The sequence below is a fragment of the Parasteatoda tepidariorum genome, chromosome 1 (genome assembly GCF_982258835.1).
Source record: "Parasteatoda tepidariorum strain Cologne lab strain chromosome 1, Ptep-v5.0, whole genome shotgun sequence".
In the NCBI taxonomy this organism is placed as follows: domain Eukaryota; kingdom Metazoa; phylum Arthropoda; class Arachnida; order Araneae; family Theridiidae; genus Parasteatoda; species Parasteatoda tepidariorum.
The window spans coordinates 28,235,579-28,256,191 of NC_141755.1; the positions used below are offsets into that span (position 1 = coordinate 28,235,579).

The window sequence follows — 20,613 nt, forward strand, 5'->3', positions numbered from 1 at the left end:
TATTTCATTTCAATATTGGGCCGAATTCTCTTAGAGTAATTCTGCAACCGATTACTTCTATTTGCTCTGCAGAGAGTAAAGAATAAATTTAATTTATTATTTAAAGTCTGCAGAACAATTAAATAAATTAGCTAAGAGACTTACTTTTGAATCATTTATTATTTGAAAGCGAGAATTCCCACTCGCGGAGTGTAATAGTAAATCTGCAGAGTGTAATAACAGATCCTCAGAGTATTAATAATATTTAATTTAAATTCAACAGAACAATTATATAAATAAGCTGAGAGACTTACTTTTCTCTTTAAGTCTTTTTCAAAGAACTTTTTTTTCCCATTATACTTTGATGAGTCATTCATTATTTAGAGGTGAGAATTCCAACACGCAAAAAGTTTAAATTTAAGCAAGCGTTGCGGCTGATTCATACAACATTTTTTTCTCTCCAGAGAATGTCACTCAACGATGAACTATGATGTGTAATGTTGGACACATAATTGTCCTTGAAAAAAGAAATGAAAGTTTGGTTCGAAGCATAGAATAAAAGAAAAAGTATTCCCTATCAGATGAAATATGGCGTGATAGATTGTCATATAGTGAGGCAAGAGAACTTACTTTAATGTTCTTCAGTTCGTTCAACGCATTCAACCAAATAGTAGTAGTGTTTGTTCCTTTGTAAGATAGCGGATATTGAGTATTCAAATAATACTCTGGCCTAATCACATACTACTGTGACAGGGTGTCACATTTTTCTCACAATATAGTAGTAACAATGTATGAACACATAAACACCTTTGCTTGAGGATGACGATTTTTAGTAGAGTGTATAATTTCTACTAAATTGACACTTAATTACTAAATTGACATTTTAGTTGCAATTCGTATTATGTCAGTTGTAATTCGTTTGAATTTTTCTTTTGATCACGATTTGTTACGAGAACAAATGATATTTTGGGTGGGCCGGGATAGCCGTAGGGCGTTGAGGTTATGAGTTCGATCCCCGCCGGCCGAAGACTACCCGTGGAGTAAATGGTGACAGATGTACTTTAAATATGTAGGGTCACAAAGTCCTCCATGTTCCTATAACAAATAATATCCTTGGGGGTACTGAAGCGGAGATTGATCATTTTCTGGTTCAGGTCAAACTTACGATCTGAGGATGTATGAATGGGTGCATCCTGTAAACGGGCTGTGACGTGTGTGTGGCTGAAGTATTCTCTGCCATAGATGGCACCACTGAAAAGCAAGAAACGCACCCTCTGCCTTAAATTCGCTTGGTTTCACCAAGCAGGCTAGCAGGTATTGACCAGTGGCATTAGAAACAACAACGCCGACATGATAGTTTGCAGCAATTGCTTACGTACAAAAATGTCATGCACACAATTCGACGTAGGCTCATATTTTGTTTAAGTTCCAGACATCGCAAGGATGAATTATGCGCAGCTCATTGAGCATGAATTGTGCGCAGAAAACCTCGACTAAATATTTCGTGAACTTTTTGAGCACGTAAAATTTCCCAAATCGAAAAAAAACCCAGTGTTTTATTGGTTCCAAAAGCATAAATAAATGTATAAATAGTATAAATAATAGGATACCTGCAAGTGACATCCTCATAGATAAATCACGGCAGCAGTCGATTCTAAATCCAATCAGATTCGACACACGCACGTGACATCACATACAGGTATCCATTTAAATCCTATTTAAATTACATGGTTAGACATATTCACTTCACTTCTTTTCAAGTTGCAAGTACCCAATTAATGAAATAAATAGTGTGAGCATAAGAGCTACTAACTGGTAGCTGATCGAATGGTGGGAAATCAAAAACGCCGCAGGACATTTATTAACACTAGATTGCCTAAGGAAGTCATTTTGACTGCTTTTAATTTCAATTCGAAAAACAATGATTTATATAATGACACAATTTCTTAGAATTTTGTGATTTTTTGTACCACATCTAACTTTTTTTATTGTTAATATTTACTAATAACTTGTTATATAACTGTAAATGATACAAAAAATGTTAAAAAGTAATTTTAAACTAATTTATTTACGCATTCACAATCCAGTCATTTTGACTGCGTTTGGGCAATATAGGTATATACTAATTTTCCGTCTTTCTAGTGTTAAACCTTTCAAATAATTGTTATTTTCTAATGCTAAATTCTTTTTTATTCAATCGTACATTTTTTACCACGTTTATATAAACTTGCCTTCGCGTATGTCTGTCCGGGTGGAATTTTGCAATCAATTTTAAACTAACTTTCCGACTAGCCACAAACTTCAAATTTGGCGCATAGTTCAGAATTGGATGACAATGCATGAAGAGAAAAAAGACATACAAAGTAAAATAAAATTTAAATTTAAAAAAAAATCATTTTTGAGATTGCCTTTTGTTGTCGATTCCATTATTTCAAATTAGTATTACATGTCAGGTGAAAAGATTTTTATTGTCGGAGTATTTTTATTGACTGAAAAATCACGTGGTAGGATCCAGTTTTTCCTCATTCATTTCCAGATCGTTTTGGTTGTCATCAGCATAAAACTAATGAAAGTCGTAAAGGTATTGTTTTTCTATAAAGATTTTTGTATCCCTAATTTAAAATGAAAGTTCTATTATTTTAGTGGTGGTCTTGTAGTAGTCTTGACTACTCTTGACTAAGAAAAATAATCTAAATAAAAATACATATTTTTAAAAACCACGTTTTTTGTAGTGAAGAATAATAATTAAAAAGTAATAATTTTTAAAAAATATAAAATAAAAATTAAAAATTTATAATATAAAATAAAAAAATTCAAAATAAAAAACAATATTTTTAAAAACCACGTTTTTGTAGTGGAGAATAATAATTAAAAAAAAATTGAAAAACGAAAAACGTGGGGCAAATGAAATACATAACAGTAGGGGAGAGTGGGGTCAATTGTAACAGGGTACGATTGTAACAGAGCAAAAATTTCGAATGTCGGGTTCTAGATTTGGCTCCTAGGTAGAGCATAAGGTGTATTTAATAAATCTACATGTACACCCCTGCTGGCAACCATTTTTATGTACTTTTGAAAGAGTTACATCACAAAAGATATTTTCACGCTACGTAAGTACTTTTTTTGGTATTAGAATATTATATTGTAACAAAGTAATTTTGTTAAAACAAATAAAAATTATTAACTGAATATGTAAGTGGACACCTTAATTAACATTTCAAAAAAGAAAAAGATTAGTTTTGTTAATTAACTAGCATTGTTTTTAACAAATGAAGCTGAAATGGCGTCTTGGGGACGATTGTAACAATAAGTAAAGGGACGATTGTAACAGCTGAAAATAAATAATCTTGTGTTTACAAACCATTACTTAACTCTTTAAGAACCACCAATAGTTTCCTATACCATTTATGTTATGTTGCATGTGCATTATTTTATTTGTCACCTTTCACAGTATAAATTAAAATTTTTAACCCCTTAAAGTTAAAAGTTTAGCCCTTTAGGTCTCTGCTCATTATTATTTTCACTCCTAAAATATCACTACTATTTTAATCAATAAAAAATATATCACAACTATGATAATATGTATAATTAACTATGTTTTAGTAGAATTTATGAACTGTTACAATTGACCCCGTAAGTGGGGACAATTGTAACAAGTGCCGGATTGTCAAAAATTGTTAATAACAAATATAATAACATTTAAAATAAGGTATTTATTTATTTTTCTAGTAGAGGATAATCTACTTTACTCGTCTGTCAATTAATAGTAATAATATATTGGATTTTTTGGTAGTTAAAAATAGTTAAGTAAAAAATGTTACAATTGACCCCATTCTCCCCTACATATACGCATATATATACACATTTTCTATACACATTTACACATGCACAGCTACATACATATGCATATACACAAACATTTTCCACATCTACATTCAGATACAATTACAGTTACAGATATACATACACATATTCTCAAGAGCACACATACACACACTAATATAACATTACTGTCATGTATTTCATGCGCCCCACGTCTTTCGTTTTTCAAATTTTTTTTTAATTATTATTCTCTACTACAAAAACGTGGTTTTTAAAAATATTGTTTTTTTATTTAAACTTGCGTTTATAATTTCAATTTTCGAAGTCTCATAGTTTTTACGCTGGTAAACGAAATGTAACGTAATGTTGATCACTCGAAATAGCTGCAGCGTCACTCACGATTTCTCAATATAGTGAGAAAAAGGCATCATTCGCGACTGATAAATTTGAAAAGTAAAAAAGAAATATATTAATTTAAAATATGCTACTTTTTGGTCTATAAACAGAATCCATGACCTATAAATCTACATTTATGCTTTTCTGAGATTTATACTTGACACAGAGTACGCGATCTATCAAAAAAACGATGAAATAAGGCTTTTCAAAGATGTCAAGATCTTCGTTTAAAAGAATAAGAACAGATGCCAAATAACTTGTCCATTCTTTACACTATGACATAACATTTCGAAAAAAAAAGAATCACATGTCACAAAACTCATGAATTTCTCTCCGTTTTTACGCTCATTAATTTATGCCGGTTTATATTTTTACAAATACGACAAATGCAGGTGCCTCGTGACAATTGACAGAAAGACCTTGCGACATTTGCCTGAGAGTCTGGACGGTATATCACGTGCATTGCCTAAATTGAAAGAAATGATGAGCTGATTTGTATATGCAAATAGAAATAACTCAAGATAAGATGGATTGGCTAGCTGAATAAGAATGGAACGGAATTATAATTCTTTTTTTTTTTGAGAGAATTTATATTCGGTGCCCTTTTTAGACGCCAATGCGACGTGTGATGAAATTATAAAAAAAATTTCTGATAAGAAAATAAGGTTATACTTATTTTAAATATTCACGGTGGCGTTCTGAGGTAGGGATAGCATCGAGTTCAGCCAAAAGGGGTATCCATTTGACAAGAAAACTTTAAACCTATTGTTTTTATTATGAAACTAAAGTTTTTAAAAGACAATTAGAATATATCCACTGTTTTGGCGAATATATTTTCCTTCATTTTGCCAAAAAATAGCTGATTCTTTTTGGAAAGAGTTCTCATTACCCTGTTAATGGATAGCAAGTTATGAATGTTAAGTATAGAGTTTCGTTAAAATTAGTTATCAAGCTTATATATCTTGTTGCCTATAAACAATGTAAAATTATTTGGATCCTGGAAAATATTTTATGAAGAATAAACATGATTTTTAAACAAATTTAATAACGAAATTTTAGATCGAAAATTTTAAGGTAATGTTGTTGGAAATAATAAATTATTTGCTGTAGAATATTTTCCGAATAAATTTACATAAAGATAAATTTCAAATATGGAATTAGTTTTCATAAATAAGAATCATGGAATTAGTTTTCATAAGCTTATTTATGAACATTAGTTAGTTCACAAATAAGCATCTTTTTTTTTTTTTATTTTTTTTTTTTTACTCAATTGGCTTTTTTTTAATCTCTCCGCTTTTTCAAGGACATCTTGTTAAAAGTTTCTCCTTTTGGTCATCGGGATTTTGCCGTTGAATGCCTTTTAATCTAGATTTAACAATCTGTCCAGAATCAAGAAACAATGATTTTATCAATCGTGAGGGATGGTGAGTTAGCCCTAATATATTATAAAAAAATCTAGAAGAAAGACTATCTTTTTGATTTCTCTATCTTTTAAGTCCAACGATTACAAATGAGACTGGTAGAAGGTAGCTACAAGATTTACGCCAAAATTCAAAGACACGAACGGCGAACGAAGCGTTTGTCATATTAAAAATTCGTTAATTTTGAGAATTATTTCGTCACGAAAGCACTTGATTTATGAAGAAACACGACTCTCAAATATATGAAGAAAATGTTCTCTCGATTCGGAACCTCATCGCGGTGCATTATGGGAGATTGGACCAATTAACTACTAGGACCAAATGAGAATGGAGACTATATGATCGAAACTAGAATAATGAAGTAAGCCATATAAGATCAAGGTGTTAGCCTCATAGCAGGAAGACACCGGGTTCGAATCCCGCTATGGGGTTGTACTTTTGATGAAATTCTTTTCCTCGAAGAAGTGACGTTAATTATTTCCCTAACTCCGCAATTTCATTATACACTATGACTCCACTATACTATTTTGACGTCATTTTTGTGGAACCATAACCTCCATAATCCCCCACGCTAATAACGGGCTGCAGAGGAAATGCTTCTGATATTATTGTAATTTTATTCCCTCTTTGATTATCCGAAGATTGTGAAAATGACTCGCAATATTTCCTCTTATGAGTATAGGTGCACAAGAACATTTCCTTGTTTTGTAAACTAGGACTAACTTTAGCATCAAGTATTTCAATGTAAAATAATTTAAAGTGCATTGCAAAATCGCTAGAAGAAAACGGCATTTTTATTATTTTAAAATAAACAAAAACACATGAAAATTTAAAAATATTTATACTGTTTATTTTTTTCAATCAAAATGAGTGGTGTCACACTTCTTGTCCCTTGTCACAAACTGTCACAATTTCACAAACCCCTTCACGCGTGGTATCATTTGTGAACGACCCTTCCGTCAGTAAGTCTGTACGCTTTGGCTCTTTCATAAAAACCGTGTGATTTGAAAAAGTATAAATTTCAACAGAAGAAAACATAAAAAAGGCTGTGTTCTGTTTGACACCCTTTCTTATAGTATACATGTGCACGGTGACATTCGAAAAATAGAACAATGCACAGTGCGTCCTTGCCATTTAATGTTCTTGTCATCAAAAGGTGAGAAGGCAAAAATGAGTAAAAACATTAAAATTACCATGAAAAAAAAACTGAAATAATTTTTCAAGTAATGCATTGGGTTTACTTAGGTTTTACAACCAAACTGTTGAAAAATGTATGCTTTCTAAATTGCATTAATTTTTAGTTTGCCATGCTCCAATTGACTTGTTCGATATTTCAATAAAAATTTACCTTTATTTCGTATAAAATAAGCTCATACACAATCGATATTATTGTTTTATTTGACCGTGTTATTAAAATGCACAGTTAAAATTGTAAGGTAGTGAGTGCTTGCCTTCTTTTCATATTTCTCTATTGATCAGCTTTATGTTTATGCAGTGATAACTAAGTAAATATAGTCTTTATGGATCAATATAAATTTTAATTCCTTGCAAAGTCTTCTCCTTATATAGTAAAAACAATAAAACCCCGATTATTATGTAAAAAAATATAAAGGAAACTCCTAATTTAAAATTACGACGCTAAACGTGAGCTTCAAATTTCAGCTTAGACAGGCAGAAATTTCTACAATAAATGCACGCAACTTAAAGTTCATACCTTGATAGATATCCTTTTTTCCCTGATTCTCAGAGAAGTCCTGTAATTGCTCTATTAGGTAAAGACCTGAAGACTGGGTTGATGTTGGGAGATGTTTTGTTACATTGTAAAGCAGTCATAGCCTGACTGTCTGCTTAGGGTCATTATCTAGCAGAAAATAAAAATCGTTGCTCATCTCAAGCTAATTGGTACTCGCTCTATTTTTTTCCAGTATATTTTTACTTTATAAACCCAATTGAACAGTCGATCCAATTTTTAGTTAACGATTACCAATGTTCAACTCAGTAGCCTTGTAATTTTGAACCCAATCGAAAGTACAAGGGAACTCCAGGATCAAGTATTGGGAGAAATTTTGCCTTCGTGGAGAACTTTTTGATGGAACTAACCCTTATTTGCGTTACATGGAGAGAGAAAAACCACGAAAACCTCCCACGGTTAGCCTGACGGCAAGGGGACTCTAGCACATGATTCGTGCACCATTGAAGATATTTTACGTTATCACCGTGTTTGTTGCCGGCCGGATGCGGAATTCGTATCGACCAGCCATTGCTGGGATTCGAACCCTGTTCACCTCATTGGAAGGTGAACGCTCTATCCCCTGAGCCACCGCGTCTCCTTTTCAGTATATTAAACTAATGTACTGTGTTAAAGAAGAGTTGATTTAAAGTCAAAGAAAGTTAATTTTGTTTCAATAACAAATAATATCATACTACTTTTTCCAATTACAACTAAAAGATGGAGGTGTCAAAAATTTAAATGTAGCACAATATGTCAAGCAAATGCCTTTATGTTTGCTTGTTAATAAATAAATAAAAATATACTATTTGACACTAATAATTGGAATTTACAACTTATGCTCACGCACTTTTTTGTTGAAAATATTGAGTATTTTCTTCGGTAGGATCCATAATTTTCCGTTAAGTGTATTCATTTACTTATATTTTAAGTTTGAATATCCAATATATGTGTTACAAAATAAACATCGCAAATGATAAGGAATGCATTACTTCACTTTCTCTCTTCAAGTGCTCATATTTCAATCACCTATTTTTTATTAGTTGTTGTTTGAATGAAAGAAAAGTATTATAATTCTACACACATTTAAGTATAAAAAAAAACATATATCCAATTAAACTTATAATATTATTATATTATTTATTGTCGTTTTTTACATTCGTCGTCATAAAGCAACAAAAACTGAATTATTCCCATTTTAATCTTTTTTGAGTATAAAATTCAAGCATCAGGTCACCTTTTTAGCTGATACTTGCATTTTATTTATTGGGTTATTGCTGTGTTCCAACGTGTGCTTTTTAATGTGATGTGATTTTAATGTGATTGACATTGCTGTTGCCAACGAGAATAAAGTAATGCAGCCCTCAAGTTAGACTTTCGTTTGTTTAAATAGGATTACAATCTCAAACGCTGTAATTGACAGCTATCAAATTTGACCGGCCTAACGAACTTTTCCGAATTGATTTTGAAATTATTCCTCGGAGTTCGGAAGCATCGATTTCATTTCACGTGCCGAGGTAAAGCGAACACAAAGCGAACTCTATAACCTTCTTTAATTGAAATAAGCTCTTTTCACATTGCCATTTTATTCTAACATTCTCAGTAAATGGCAAAAGAGATAGCATTCTTGTGATTCGCAGAATCCGCTACCAGAGAAGAAAAGACATAATAGGGTTCGTGTCCTCCATTTTCCGTTGAAGGTTTTTTCCTGACAGTCTTTTTACTGACCGCTCCAGACAGGAAACCAATGTCACGTTGGTTGCGTAAGAATGCGAGTTATTCGAAATTTTAATTTATACGCTTCCACAAACATAATTTCTAATTTTATTGGGGAGATTGAGAGAAACCAGAGCATTGTGTGGTTTTTCTGAATGCTGTCTTTAGTATATTTTGAAGTTTATTGCACGAGTAACCTATAAATATTTGATTTATTATGCTAAAGCACTAAATAGATTTTACTCTATTAGTTCAATAGTCTTTTTTTTTTTGGCATTGTTTTATGTGATGTTTCCTGCAAGCTGACTGAGAGTGATAAAACTGTAAATATTTTTTTTTTTTTTTTTGATTTTTATTATTATACATTCATGGCAAAGCTAACCTTAAAACATTACTATTTAAGTACGAAAGTTGACGGGTGGCTGGAAATTTTAGTGGACGAGTTCACTTTTTCAAAAGGTGGGTAAAGTTAAGGCGTACGAAATGTGAGCGTATTTCTTTTGACTAGTTTTTAAACTGGCATCAGAGTTTGATTTGAAGGGAATAAAAATTTCGTGTTGTAAATAATTGATTTATTACACTCAAACACTAAATAGATTTTACTCTATTAGTTCATTAGTCTTTTTTTGTCATTGTCTTATGTGATGTTACCTGCAAGGTGACAGAGGTTGATAAAACTGTAAATATTTTATTTCCCCCCCGATTTTTATTCTTATGCATTCACAGGAAAGCTAACCCTAAAGTATTACTATTTAAAGCTGTTTTTCGAAGCCTCTTTAGTAGCTTGAAATGATGTTTTTTATTTACTATATGCTATTTTCTGTTGCGAATTTGCAAGTTTAACCTATCTTCAGCCAGCGCCTTTTATGTTTACGATGAAAATGGCGCAAAAGGTCAATATGGTGAAAGGCCACAGTTTTCAGAAATGAAAAGCATTTGTGATCAAGTTTTTTAGCATTTAAATACTTTTAAGGCTGCATTATTTAGGCTCATACAGAATGACATAAAAATTTGCCAATTATGAGAATAAGTCATTTATTTTGATGATTTTCATCAGGGTGAGAAAATGTCGCCAAGTTGGCGAATTTTAAAAAAAAGTTTAATAACTTTTAAAATATCTAAGTTATTTGTTTGTTCTAAAGGCCAGATAATTTTTTACTCGAAGAAGGTATATATAGTTTGAAATTATAAGTACTAAGTCTAAGGCACTTAAATTTATTATTATTAAGGCACTATTGATAATATTATTAAGGCACTTATTTAAGGCACTTTTTTATTTTGCTTGGAGAAAGAGCTTCGACAATTTGGCAGGTGGCTGGAGAACTTAGTAAGTAAAAGAGTTCACTTTTGCATAGGTGGGTAAAGTTAAAACCCGCGAAATGTGGGCATATTTCTTTTGACGAGTTTTGCAACTATCATCAAGGCTTAATTTCTATGAAGAAAAAAAAGCTTGGGAACCTTTAAGTATATCCCTGCCAATTTAGAAAAAAACGACGAAGTGTTAAGTTTCGTATATTTGTAATTTTAAATTTAACACATTTTCTTAAATTCAGTCATTATCAACAGTTTAAAATTTTTTTTCTTAACATATAAAATGCTATTTATGTTAAGTAATAAATAACTTTAACCCTGATAATTTTATGTAATGAAACACAGTAGCAGTTAGACACAGACTTTCAAATATATAGCTATAAACATCAATGATAAACATGAGATAATTAACCTATAATACACACTGGAAATCAGAAATTAGTCTAGAAGAAGCCATAAGTTTCGAAAAGATGGATGAAAAAGGTTAATTTTAAACTTAACATGTAAAAGCTTGCAGATATCTTCATATTCATCAGAACATACAGCATCCCCTGCGTTCCATCTAACAAGTAACAATTCACTGAAGAAAAAAAAAAGAAGTAAGGGGACAAAGTTTGCCCTGTCTGGCATACTATTCCAATTCTTTGATTCACTACGATAGATAGCTCTTTAAAAAAGTTAAATTTTTTATTCGCTTCTTTTCTATAATGCGCCAAATGCGGTGTCAATATTCACTTTACCCCCGATTCGTTTCGACTTTCTTTGCCTCCGTCCCACGAATCGCTGGAATAAACTTTCTCGAAACTCGCTGGAGTAAAATCTCTCGAATTTACTCTCACTTTGTGCTTACCAACTCGTAATGGGAGACATTATCAAGTTTGCAAGAGTCTGTTTCCATCATTTTCCAGTAGTTCTGCTAAATGGCGCATTTTGATACAAAATTTGGCAACATTTTAAGATTAGATTTCTTTTTTTCATTTTGAACATAGTTCCTAATTAAGTGATGAAAACTTAGTTCCATTATAACTTTTATTACCAAACTAATAGCTTTCTTTCTCCGCTTGCTTTTCTACCCAAACTCCTTGATTGCTTTGCGTTCTAAAATAGAAATTTCAATGAAAAACAAAACTTGTTTCATTTTCACGTGATGTATTGACGTTCTTGATTTTAAATTCGTTTTAGAAGTAATTATATGCATAATTCAAAAAAATAATGTTTAAGTGAATTTATAAAATGTAAGTTTTAAAATTAGGCACAACGGATTGGAAACATAATAGTTAATTTTAAAATTGGTAAATAGGTTTTCTTTTTAAATATTAATCAGAGTTATTATTTATATGTTCTTCTTTTGATCAGAAGTATATTTTTAAAAGCATTCTACCATTTGATAATTATTTTTCTTTCGATAATTGTTTTTATTATTTATTATATAATCATTATGTATTACATTATATATTTATTATATATCCATTATTATTTATTATATAATTGTTTTTCTTCTTTAAAAACATTCTACCATTCGATAATTGTTTTTCTTATTGTTTCTTGTAATGTTCTGTTAAATATACCTGTAGGATTCATCATAATTAACCTATAGAAGTTATTTAGTAAGCTATAGCGTATAGTATTAAGAAGCTAAATAATATTAAGAAGTGTTTATGATCAGAATGTTTTTTTTAATAACCGTCGTTGAATAGCCGACCCAATTTTTTGGGTTTACGACTATTAAAGTTGAACTCCATTGCCTTGTAATTTTGAACCCAATCCAGAAAGCAAGAAAATTCCTGCAGCAAGTATAGGGAGAAATTTGCTTTCGTGGAGGACTTTTTGATGTAACTCACCCGAATTTGCGTTACACGGAGAGAAAAACCACGAAAATCTCCAACGGTTTATCTGACAGCAAGGGGACACTAACCTATGATCCTTCAACTACTGAGGATATTGTACGTTAGCACTGTGATCAGTGCGAGAGCTACGATTCGAACCCCGTTCACCTCATCGGAAGGCGAACGCTCTATCCCCTGAGCCACCACGACTCTAATCAGAATGTTTTAATAAATATTTTTAATAGAATAAAAGAAATACTTTATGTGATAACTGATTTTGGCTGTTGCATTTATTATATATCATAATGTTTAGCTAAATAGAAATAAAAGGCGAGCATTGACTAATGCTAACTTATTTAAACACATTTACTAAACGCAAAGATTGATTTTCAGGAAGTTAGAAAAAAAACTAAATTCAGTGAACAATAACAAACTAATGGCTAATCGAATACTTTCCTTTTCAGGCAATCAAAGCCTTCCAAGTATTTGTGTCAATGCAGAATCTGAGGATTCTACGGAAGTCAAAACCAGAGTCGCAGACCCTTTAGAAAAAGTAAGAAAATATGCATTACGATTTGTTTCATGTGGAATATTGTTAACTGTTTACTGTTCTATTTATTTACTGTTTAATGTTCTGTGATTATGTTCAGTTTAATGTTCTGTGATTCTATTAATTGCTTTATACGTTGAGCTCTGCTTTATGAATAACTTCCTTCTACCATGTGTATATAATGGTATTTTTTCCAGGTATTGAGAAAGTCTTTGGATGAGTTAAATATTTCAGATTCTCTTTGGGTTCTAGATAAAGATGAAAAATTTTACCAAGTAAGTCTTTCAAATTTTTGTAAGTCGGATGTATTCACCACGCATTAAAAATCACTTAAATCATAATATAATCAATAGTTTCAGTCTTCGGTAATAGAATTTTTGATTTCGAACATCTTTTTTGAGAAATATGGAATACTTCAAACACTAGTCTGGCTATATATAGATACATACGTACAAATATATACATATATATATATATATATATATATATATATATATATATATATATATATATATATATATCATAACGGTGGATCCACACCGATATTTTTTAGTTATATACAAGTCAAAACAGCATGATTAACGAGTCCAGTTTCGGCATAATCTTTTATTTCACATTGTTCGAGAGATAAAACGCTATTCGAAATATGTAAAAAGTGGAATTAACATTGAGGAGCCCTAACTTTCTATCGTTCTCATGATATATTAATTTGAACTCCATTTCTGTATTGCTGTCATCCCTATGTTTTGAGAGTCAAAAAATCAAATGCAAAAAAAAGGAAAAAAATAGATACGTTCATTTAAATATAGTACGTTTTTGTGCCTAATTTCGTAATTTAAAGCGAAGTTTTTACAAATTAATTAACATATTCAAGGTCTACCCTTTAGAACCATTAAGATAGTATCTCAGAGTGTATGACAATCCGATCATTAGATCAATAGATATTAAGATACTCCTTTCTTCTTTTCTTTGCGCTGTACGTCAAACACACTTCACTTTCAATTTTATTCTTTTCCTTCTTTTCGCAAAAAAAAAAGAAAAAAAAAAGAATTGAATGCATAAAAATAAACAAAATATCAAAACAGGAACGCCATATAAACAGTCTTTTCTTTCCGAAGGCTAAATTCGTATTGTTGTGCTTTCCGATGTAAGCAATAATCTTGAAATTGTTGTTTATTTTGTATTTTGAATTGTTCCGGATTTGAAGCATTACAGTATTTGTCTATTTGATTTCAGTCTGAACAATTAAACTTTGTGTTAAAGAACATTACATTTTATAACATGAAAACATAGAAAACTTTCATAACCAATGAAATCATTTATAAGGTCGATAGGCTACAAATTCCTTAAAATAGAGTTTGTGGCTCGAACAATGTCCTTGCAGTGTTTTAGAAAAAGATAGTACTTTGAAGAAAAAATTACAGTCTAATTTGGTATATATTATATTCTCTACTGGGAGATTCCACACTATCGTATTATACAAAATTTGCATGATGTGAAATGAATTATTGGGACAAATGCATCAGAGTTTTAAATATATGTGTATAAATATGTTAAACATGTAGTTACAAATACGTATATTACTAGCCGAAATCATCTCTGGGGTGAGCATGATTCAATGTAATCGGAATAACAATGAAACTGAAATTTTGGACAAACTAATGGATAAAGTACCTTGACTGCGTAGGATGGTGATTGATTCTAATCGGAGTTAATTACGTTGATTTCATGAAGATTTGAATAAAAAATTTTGTACATGCAAAATTATGAAAATGAAATGGGCTTCTTTGCTTGAACAAAAGATGATATCCGGGTAATTAATTATTACTTTAAATATTTGCTACGCAAATTTAAAAAAGGCAATAGGTGTATTGATATTGCTGAGTGGTTATGCATAGGTGGTACTAAAATTTGAACATTAAATTCCGTGTGGTGATAAAAGGCAAGAACGTTGAAGTGATAAAAATGAATTGAAGAGCAAAGCTATGATTCTAAACTGTATAGGCCATCTTGCTGTAGAGAATTAGGATTTTAAAATACCTAAACTATTTTAAAAATTATTAAACTCTTTTTAAAAATCACCAGGTAGCTGAAATTTTTCCATCTAAAAGAGAATTATCAAAATCAGTGGCTCATTTTAATTTTTTGCAAATTTTTATGAGCCCAGATACAACACTGGAGTAAGTGTTTAAATATTGAAAAATTTAGACCTCAAACGCTTTTCATTTTCTCATAACTGTAGCATCTCACCATATTGACGTTTCGCGCCATTTTCAAAATAAGCAACGAGGGCGCTGGCTAACGATAGGCTAAACTTAAACACATCATTAAACATAACAGTCACAAGTAATTGTTGCGAACTCATAGCAGTTGCGAAAATAGTTTATTTTTAGCTAAAAAGCAACATTTCATGCGACTACTGAGTCGTCTTCGAAAAACAGCTGATGACAAGACTCAATTGCTCTTTAATTTCATCTCCAATAGATTCAGAACATGCATACGTTTTTCGTGATTTCGTCCTGTGTACATGGTTTACAAGCCACCAAATCCATATTTTATTGAAAGTTTTTATCCTTTTTATTCTCTTATGAATTTGTTGATAAAATTCTGAAACATTTCTGTATTTTAAATAGTGCATATTATATGGTGTAAGCAAATAATAAGTAGTAAATAAATGATTATATGATCAGATTTGTAGATTATAATCTCACTGAATCCTGAATTTGTTTCAGCAGATAGCTTGTGAAAAAAAATAAGTATGATTTGTGTAAAAATATAATTGCAAAAATAAGTATTAAAATAAGTAATGTTGATAAAAAAGAATGGTTAATGCAAAATTAATACTTATTTTTATTTATCACATTGCTCGTACTCTTATCTTAAGTTTTTAGGTAAAGAATGTAATAAGTAAGAATCCGCAAACAGGTGTGTAAAGATGAAAATACAATAAAACTTCTTTCAAAGAATATGTTGTAACTGTGAGTTGAAATACTTAAGAAACTTATCTATTTAGCAATAAAACTGTCTCTGGAAAGAATTTTAGGAAGGTACTCTTGTTTTCTTATCTGTTTAATTCTTTCTATTCCGGATATTTGCAAAAATAAATCACGTGAATTTTTGTGTGTTTGCACATTCGTTTATTAAACAGTTCGGGAAAATGTGCAAAACATATTTTCACTGAGAATTGTCTTTTAATTGGTTTTTCGGTAGAATTATTTTAATGAGAAAAAAATATTAGCTCTTTTTGCAATATTTAAATGATTATGCATCATTGAAATGTATTGAATTGAATCTTGTTTCTTATTTAGACATATTTAATTAAAAAACGAAATCGTCATGTTTGCATTATGATAAAATGATTCCTTTTCCAATGGAAGTATGATACTGGTTGAGGGTCCTTATTAAGCAATTTTGGTTGAAGATGGGAACTCATTATCATGAGTTAAGTATAGTGTGCAAAAAGGAAAAAAAACTTTTGATCTAATAATCGGATTTTTACGTACTATTATGGGACTCAATTTTAGTTATTTGAATGGATGACCTCAAATATGCTAATCAATTAGTGCATACAATATTTTAATATCAGACAAAAAAAAAACGCACTTTCTCTATATAAACATACCTTTTTTCGACTGATTTAGACTTCCGACCTTCGACTCTCAAAATTTAGGTGACAGCCGCAATCTGGGAAATATGGTCCCCATTTGTTTGGTCAGGAAAGCTGTTCAAGTTTAGACTCCTTAATGCTAATTTTACTTTTCGCAAATTATTTAGTAAATCAAACATTTTGTGTACACAATTATAAAATTCATTTATTTAAACAGAATTGCGTACGAAAAATCATTTTTAGTACTCATTATTCTTTTATTATTTCATTAATTAACTATAAAAAAAAGTTGAATTGTAAGGTGTGCAAATTTTAATTTTTTGCATCATTTTAAAAAATAGTAATTATGTAAGGATAATCCAAAATTTGAATAAAGTCGATACAATAGTTCCTAAGATATCGAACTTTAAAGAAGTTGTTTATTTCTAATCCAATTTCCTTAAATATCACATTTCATAACTTTAAGAATAATAAGTATTACATTTTCTAAAATTTATATACTTTATAGCACTAAGCATATTCAAACATTTTTAAATAACTTATTATTATTACTTTATAATAGCTTATTAAATAACTTATATTAAACTTATGATGAATAGTTATTCATTATTTTGTTTAAACTCCTTATTTTCAGGTGTCATTTACATGCAGCCAGACTTTATAATAGCTTATTAAATAACTTATATTAAACTTATGATGAATAGTCATTCATTATTTTGTTTGAACTCCTTATTTTCAGGTGTCATTTACATGCAGCCAGACTTTATAATAGCTTATTAAATAACTTATATTAAACTTATTATGAATAGTCATTCATTATTTTGTTTAAACTCCTTATTTTCAGGTGTCATTTACATGCAGCCAGACTTTATAATAGCTTATTAAATAACTTATATTAAACTTATGATGAATAGTCATTCATTATTTTGTTTAAACTCCTTATTTTCAGGTGTCATTTACATGCAGCCCAGGCTTACCGTGTGATTTAATTCTAACCTCTTTAGCTACAAATGGTATTGGAATGTGCAGAAGTTCTTCTCTTGTGTTGGTATTTTTTTTTTAGATAACTTCTCAGCTTGTAATTTATTAATTATATATATTTTTATTTAATTTTTTGATACAATGATACACCGATAAAAGTTCAAAACTTAACAAACGGGAATAAACTGAAAAATTTAAAATATAGAAAAAAAAGAGACAGGTATATTTGTTTAAAACATAGTATGCATAGTTTATCGCGTAAACTATATTATACGATTTAGTGCTCAAGTTATATAAAATCTTAGTTTTCGTTTACAAACAGTCCACTCAGTAAAAACTTCAGGATCAAATTATGGTAAAAGGTACTGGCACCTAAGGTGTTGGTACTTTTCGACCGCCAAGTCAATTTTGGGGAAACAGGTTACGAAACGAAAAAAAAAAGAAAAAAAATCTGATATACTGCACATTGCTTGTAATTTTTTGGAAAAAATGATTAAATTATAATTTATTTAATTGTCCTTTTACCATATTCAAACAAAGCATTCAAATAATCATAAATAAGATGGTAATCAAATTGTTAACTGTGAGATAAACCGTTTATGAATTGCTTTCACTTAATACGGTTAAAAAAAAAACAATAAAAAAAAAACAGAATTTTATCGCACTGACTGGGCCCAACTAATGAAGCCACTTTATTTCTTGTTGCAACTGTATACATATTATAAACGAGAGAGCTAATTTGTTAGGCTCATAACAGATAAAAGTGGGGCTCGAGTCCCAGTGTTGGCAGATCAATATTTCATCCATTCCCTCAACACATGAAGAATTTCCAATGCCCTGCACTCCCCAATTTCTGTCTCATTACCTAATGGAAAGCCTAGCTCCCATACACAGTTAAATGTCTTTTTTGTCTTTTTTTGAAACTATGCTATTTGTAAATGGTTAAAAACCCATACAGTTCTGTATTCTTGGTTTTATAACCATACAGTTTCGTATTCATGGTTTTATAACCATACTAGTTGCAAACGGTTTCAAAACAGTAAAGGTGAAAATGTTTTTATACCGTAAACTTTACGGTTAAGCGGATGGACAGACTGCCGTCGGTTATTTTACCATTGTTTTAGAATGAAAATTCTTACAGTTCAATTTTTACAGTGATAACTACCCTGAATCACTCTGATTAAATAAATATTGCTGTAAACGTTTTACTGTAAGCATGGATTTTTGGAATGATGCACTCGAATTTCTTACAATGCAGGCTTGAGGTGTGATTTAACTTCCTTAGCTACAAATGGCAAACGGGATATGCTACTGCCCGTCCTTTGTGTTGGTATGTTTCGATAACTAATATATTTACTGACAGCTTCTTAAATTTGCATTCTTATTTTGTTTCTCAACTTAATGATACAATGACGCATAGGTAAAATTTAAAAATTTAACAACAGTAAACTGAAAAACTTAATAAATTGCCATAAAAAAAATAGATGTGAGGTTTTTTTTTTCGTTATTCAAAAACTGCTCTTCTTTCGTAATGGCATTTTTTTAATAATTTATTATTTATTATTTTAATTTATTATTTTTTTAATAATTACTGCTTACTAGCTTTTTAAATAAGCACGCATATTTTGATTTTTTATTTCATGATACAATGGTTTAAAATTATTGTATTAAGCACAATTATTGCCATTAATTTTTTTTAGATACTTTGTTATTATATACGTTTCGATAACAATTTCAATTCCTGTAAGTTAAACCACCCTCAAATTAAATGCATTTGATCCAGTTTGTGTGTGCTTGAAAAACCATTAATAAAGTGGTTAGTTTGTAATATTAGTAAAAGTATCATAATATAAGGCGATAACATGAGCAGTAATACATATCAAATAAAGTCACTTTCGTTAACATGAAATTAAAAAATGTTTTTTGCGAAAAGCGAGTCAATTGCTCATCTTTCTTTCAAGTAAAATAGGTTTTATAAAGTAAACATTTCCGCAACACCAAAGCTTCATTTTTAAAATTTGTTTCCCAAGTGTATTAGCCTTTTGTTACTGTTGAACATGAGTTATTTTTTTTCCAAGAGAAATGTAGCTAAACAGGCAATGTATTCTCTCGAAATTCAAAGTTGATTAACTTTAATGCAACAGATCCTCAATTACGTATAAAAAAATTTGTGTTAAACTTAATAATTATTTTTTTTATATGCATTGTTTATTAAGGTACAAAAAATAAAGTAAACATCATGAATTATTACTTTTTCAGTGTTCTGCCATGTACCTATTGGCTGCAAGATGAGGAAAACTCAACAAATAGCTCAAAAGAAGACGAAAGAAAGCTACAATTTATTTGCGATGAAGAAAAGAAAAGGTATTAACAATATCAAAATGTATAAAAATTATAAAATACTTAAGTATTATTCAGTATACATACCTACCAACTTATTATGTCGTTGAAAAAGATTTAACAAAAGGGTAATAAAGCAATAATTAGGTTTGGAAGAATTTTCTAAAAAGAAAACTATTAAGTCGTATATAAGCATAATTAGCCAACAAAGAGATCTTACCTGCATATTTTTTTAAATTATTGATCTGTTGTGGTAGTTTAAAAGATATTTTTTTGAAACTTTAATCTTTAACTTTAATACCCCAAAATGCTAATGTTGACTAAGAAAATTATTTCAGAACTGCGGTAAAGTTGGCAGCTATGAGAATAACATTTCAGGTTGTACTGATCCGACAAGGAAGGTACAAGATTGTACCAGTGGTCAATCCCCTATGTACTAGTGGTCAATCGGGTTGAGTTTATATATATATAGTTAGTTAGTTACTTAGATTTTTAATTTTAGATTGAGAAATAGCGCTATCCTTAACCAAAATCAAACGAAACCATGATCTCTCTCCCCATCTGAAGCAAAAAAAAAAAAAAAAACCTGCTTTATTTATTTTGTTTTTTGAACAAAATAACTAACTGCATAAAAAATTCAGTTTTATTTATTTCGGATACCTGCCTTGTAAGTTTGACCCCTGTGTAACGAAATTAATCATATTTTGGAATACAGGAAAATATAAGATTGGAGTGTATTAAAAAAATTAATTTATTCAACCTGACGGGAAACTTTTTTGACAAAAAAGCATAAATTTTAAAATACAGACATCTGCGAAAAAAATCCTGGACAAAATTATTAAAAAATTGCTCAGGATCATGGGGTTGCAAGCGTTATTCCTGAGCTACTATTCCGGAGAGGAGGGTAAATTGTAGGAAATCTACAAAAACAGCAA

General features: G+C 30.2%; 1 protein-coding gene across 2 annotated transcripts in view; it reads left to right on the plus strand.

The window, feature by feature from the left end:
* LOC107437989 (uncharacterized) overlaps positions 1-20,613 on the plus strand; it is a 72,687-nt gene that overhangs the window by 20,518 nt on the left and 31,556 nt on the right. For both annotated transcript variants that reach the window (XM_087160804.1, XM_087160805.1), the window contains exons 2-5: positions 12,665-12,753; positions 12,948-13,025; positions 17,307-17,401; positions 19,598-19,702. In XM_087160804.1, coding sequence (XP_087016930.1) covers positions 12,665-12,753; positions 12,948-13,025; positions 17,307-17,401; positions 19,598-19,702 — 367 coding nt within the window. The remainder of the gene's footprint in view (positions 1-12,664; positions 12,754-12,947; positions 13,026-17,306; positions 17,402-19,597; positions 19,703-20,613) is intronic.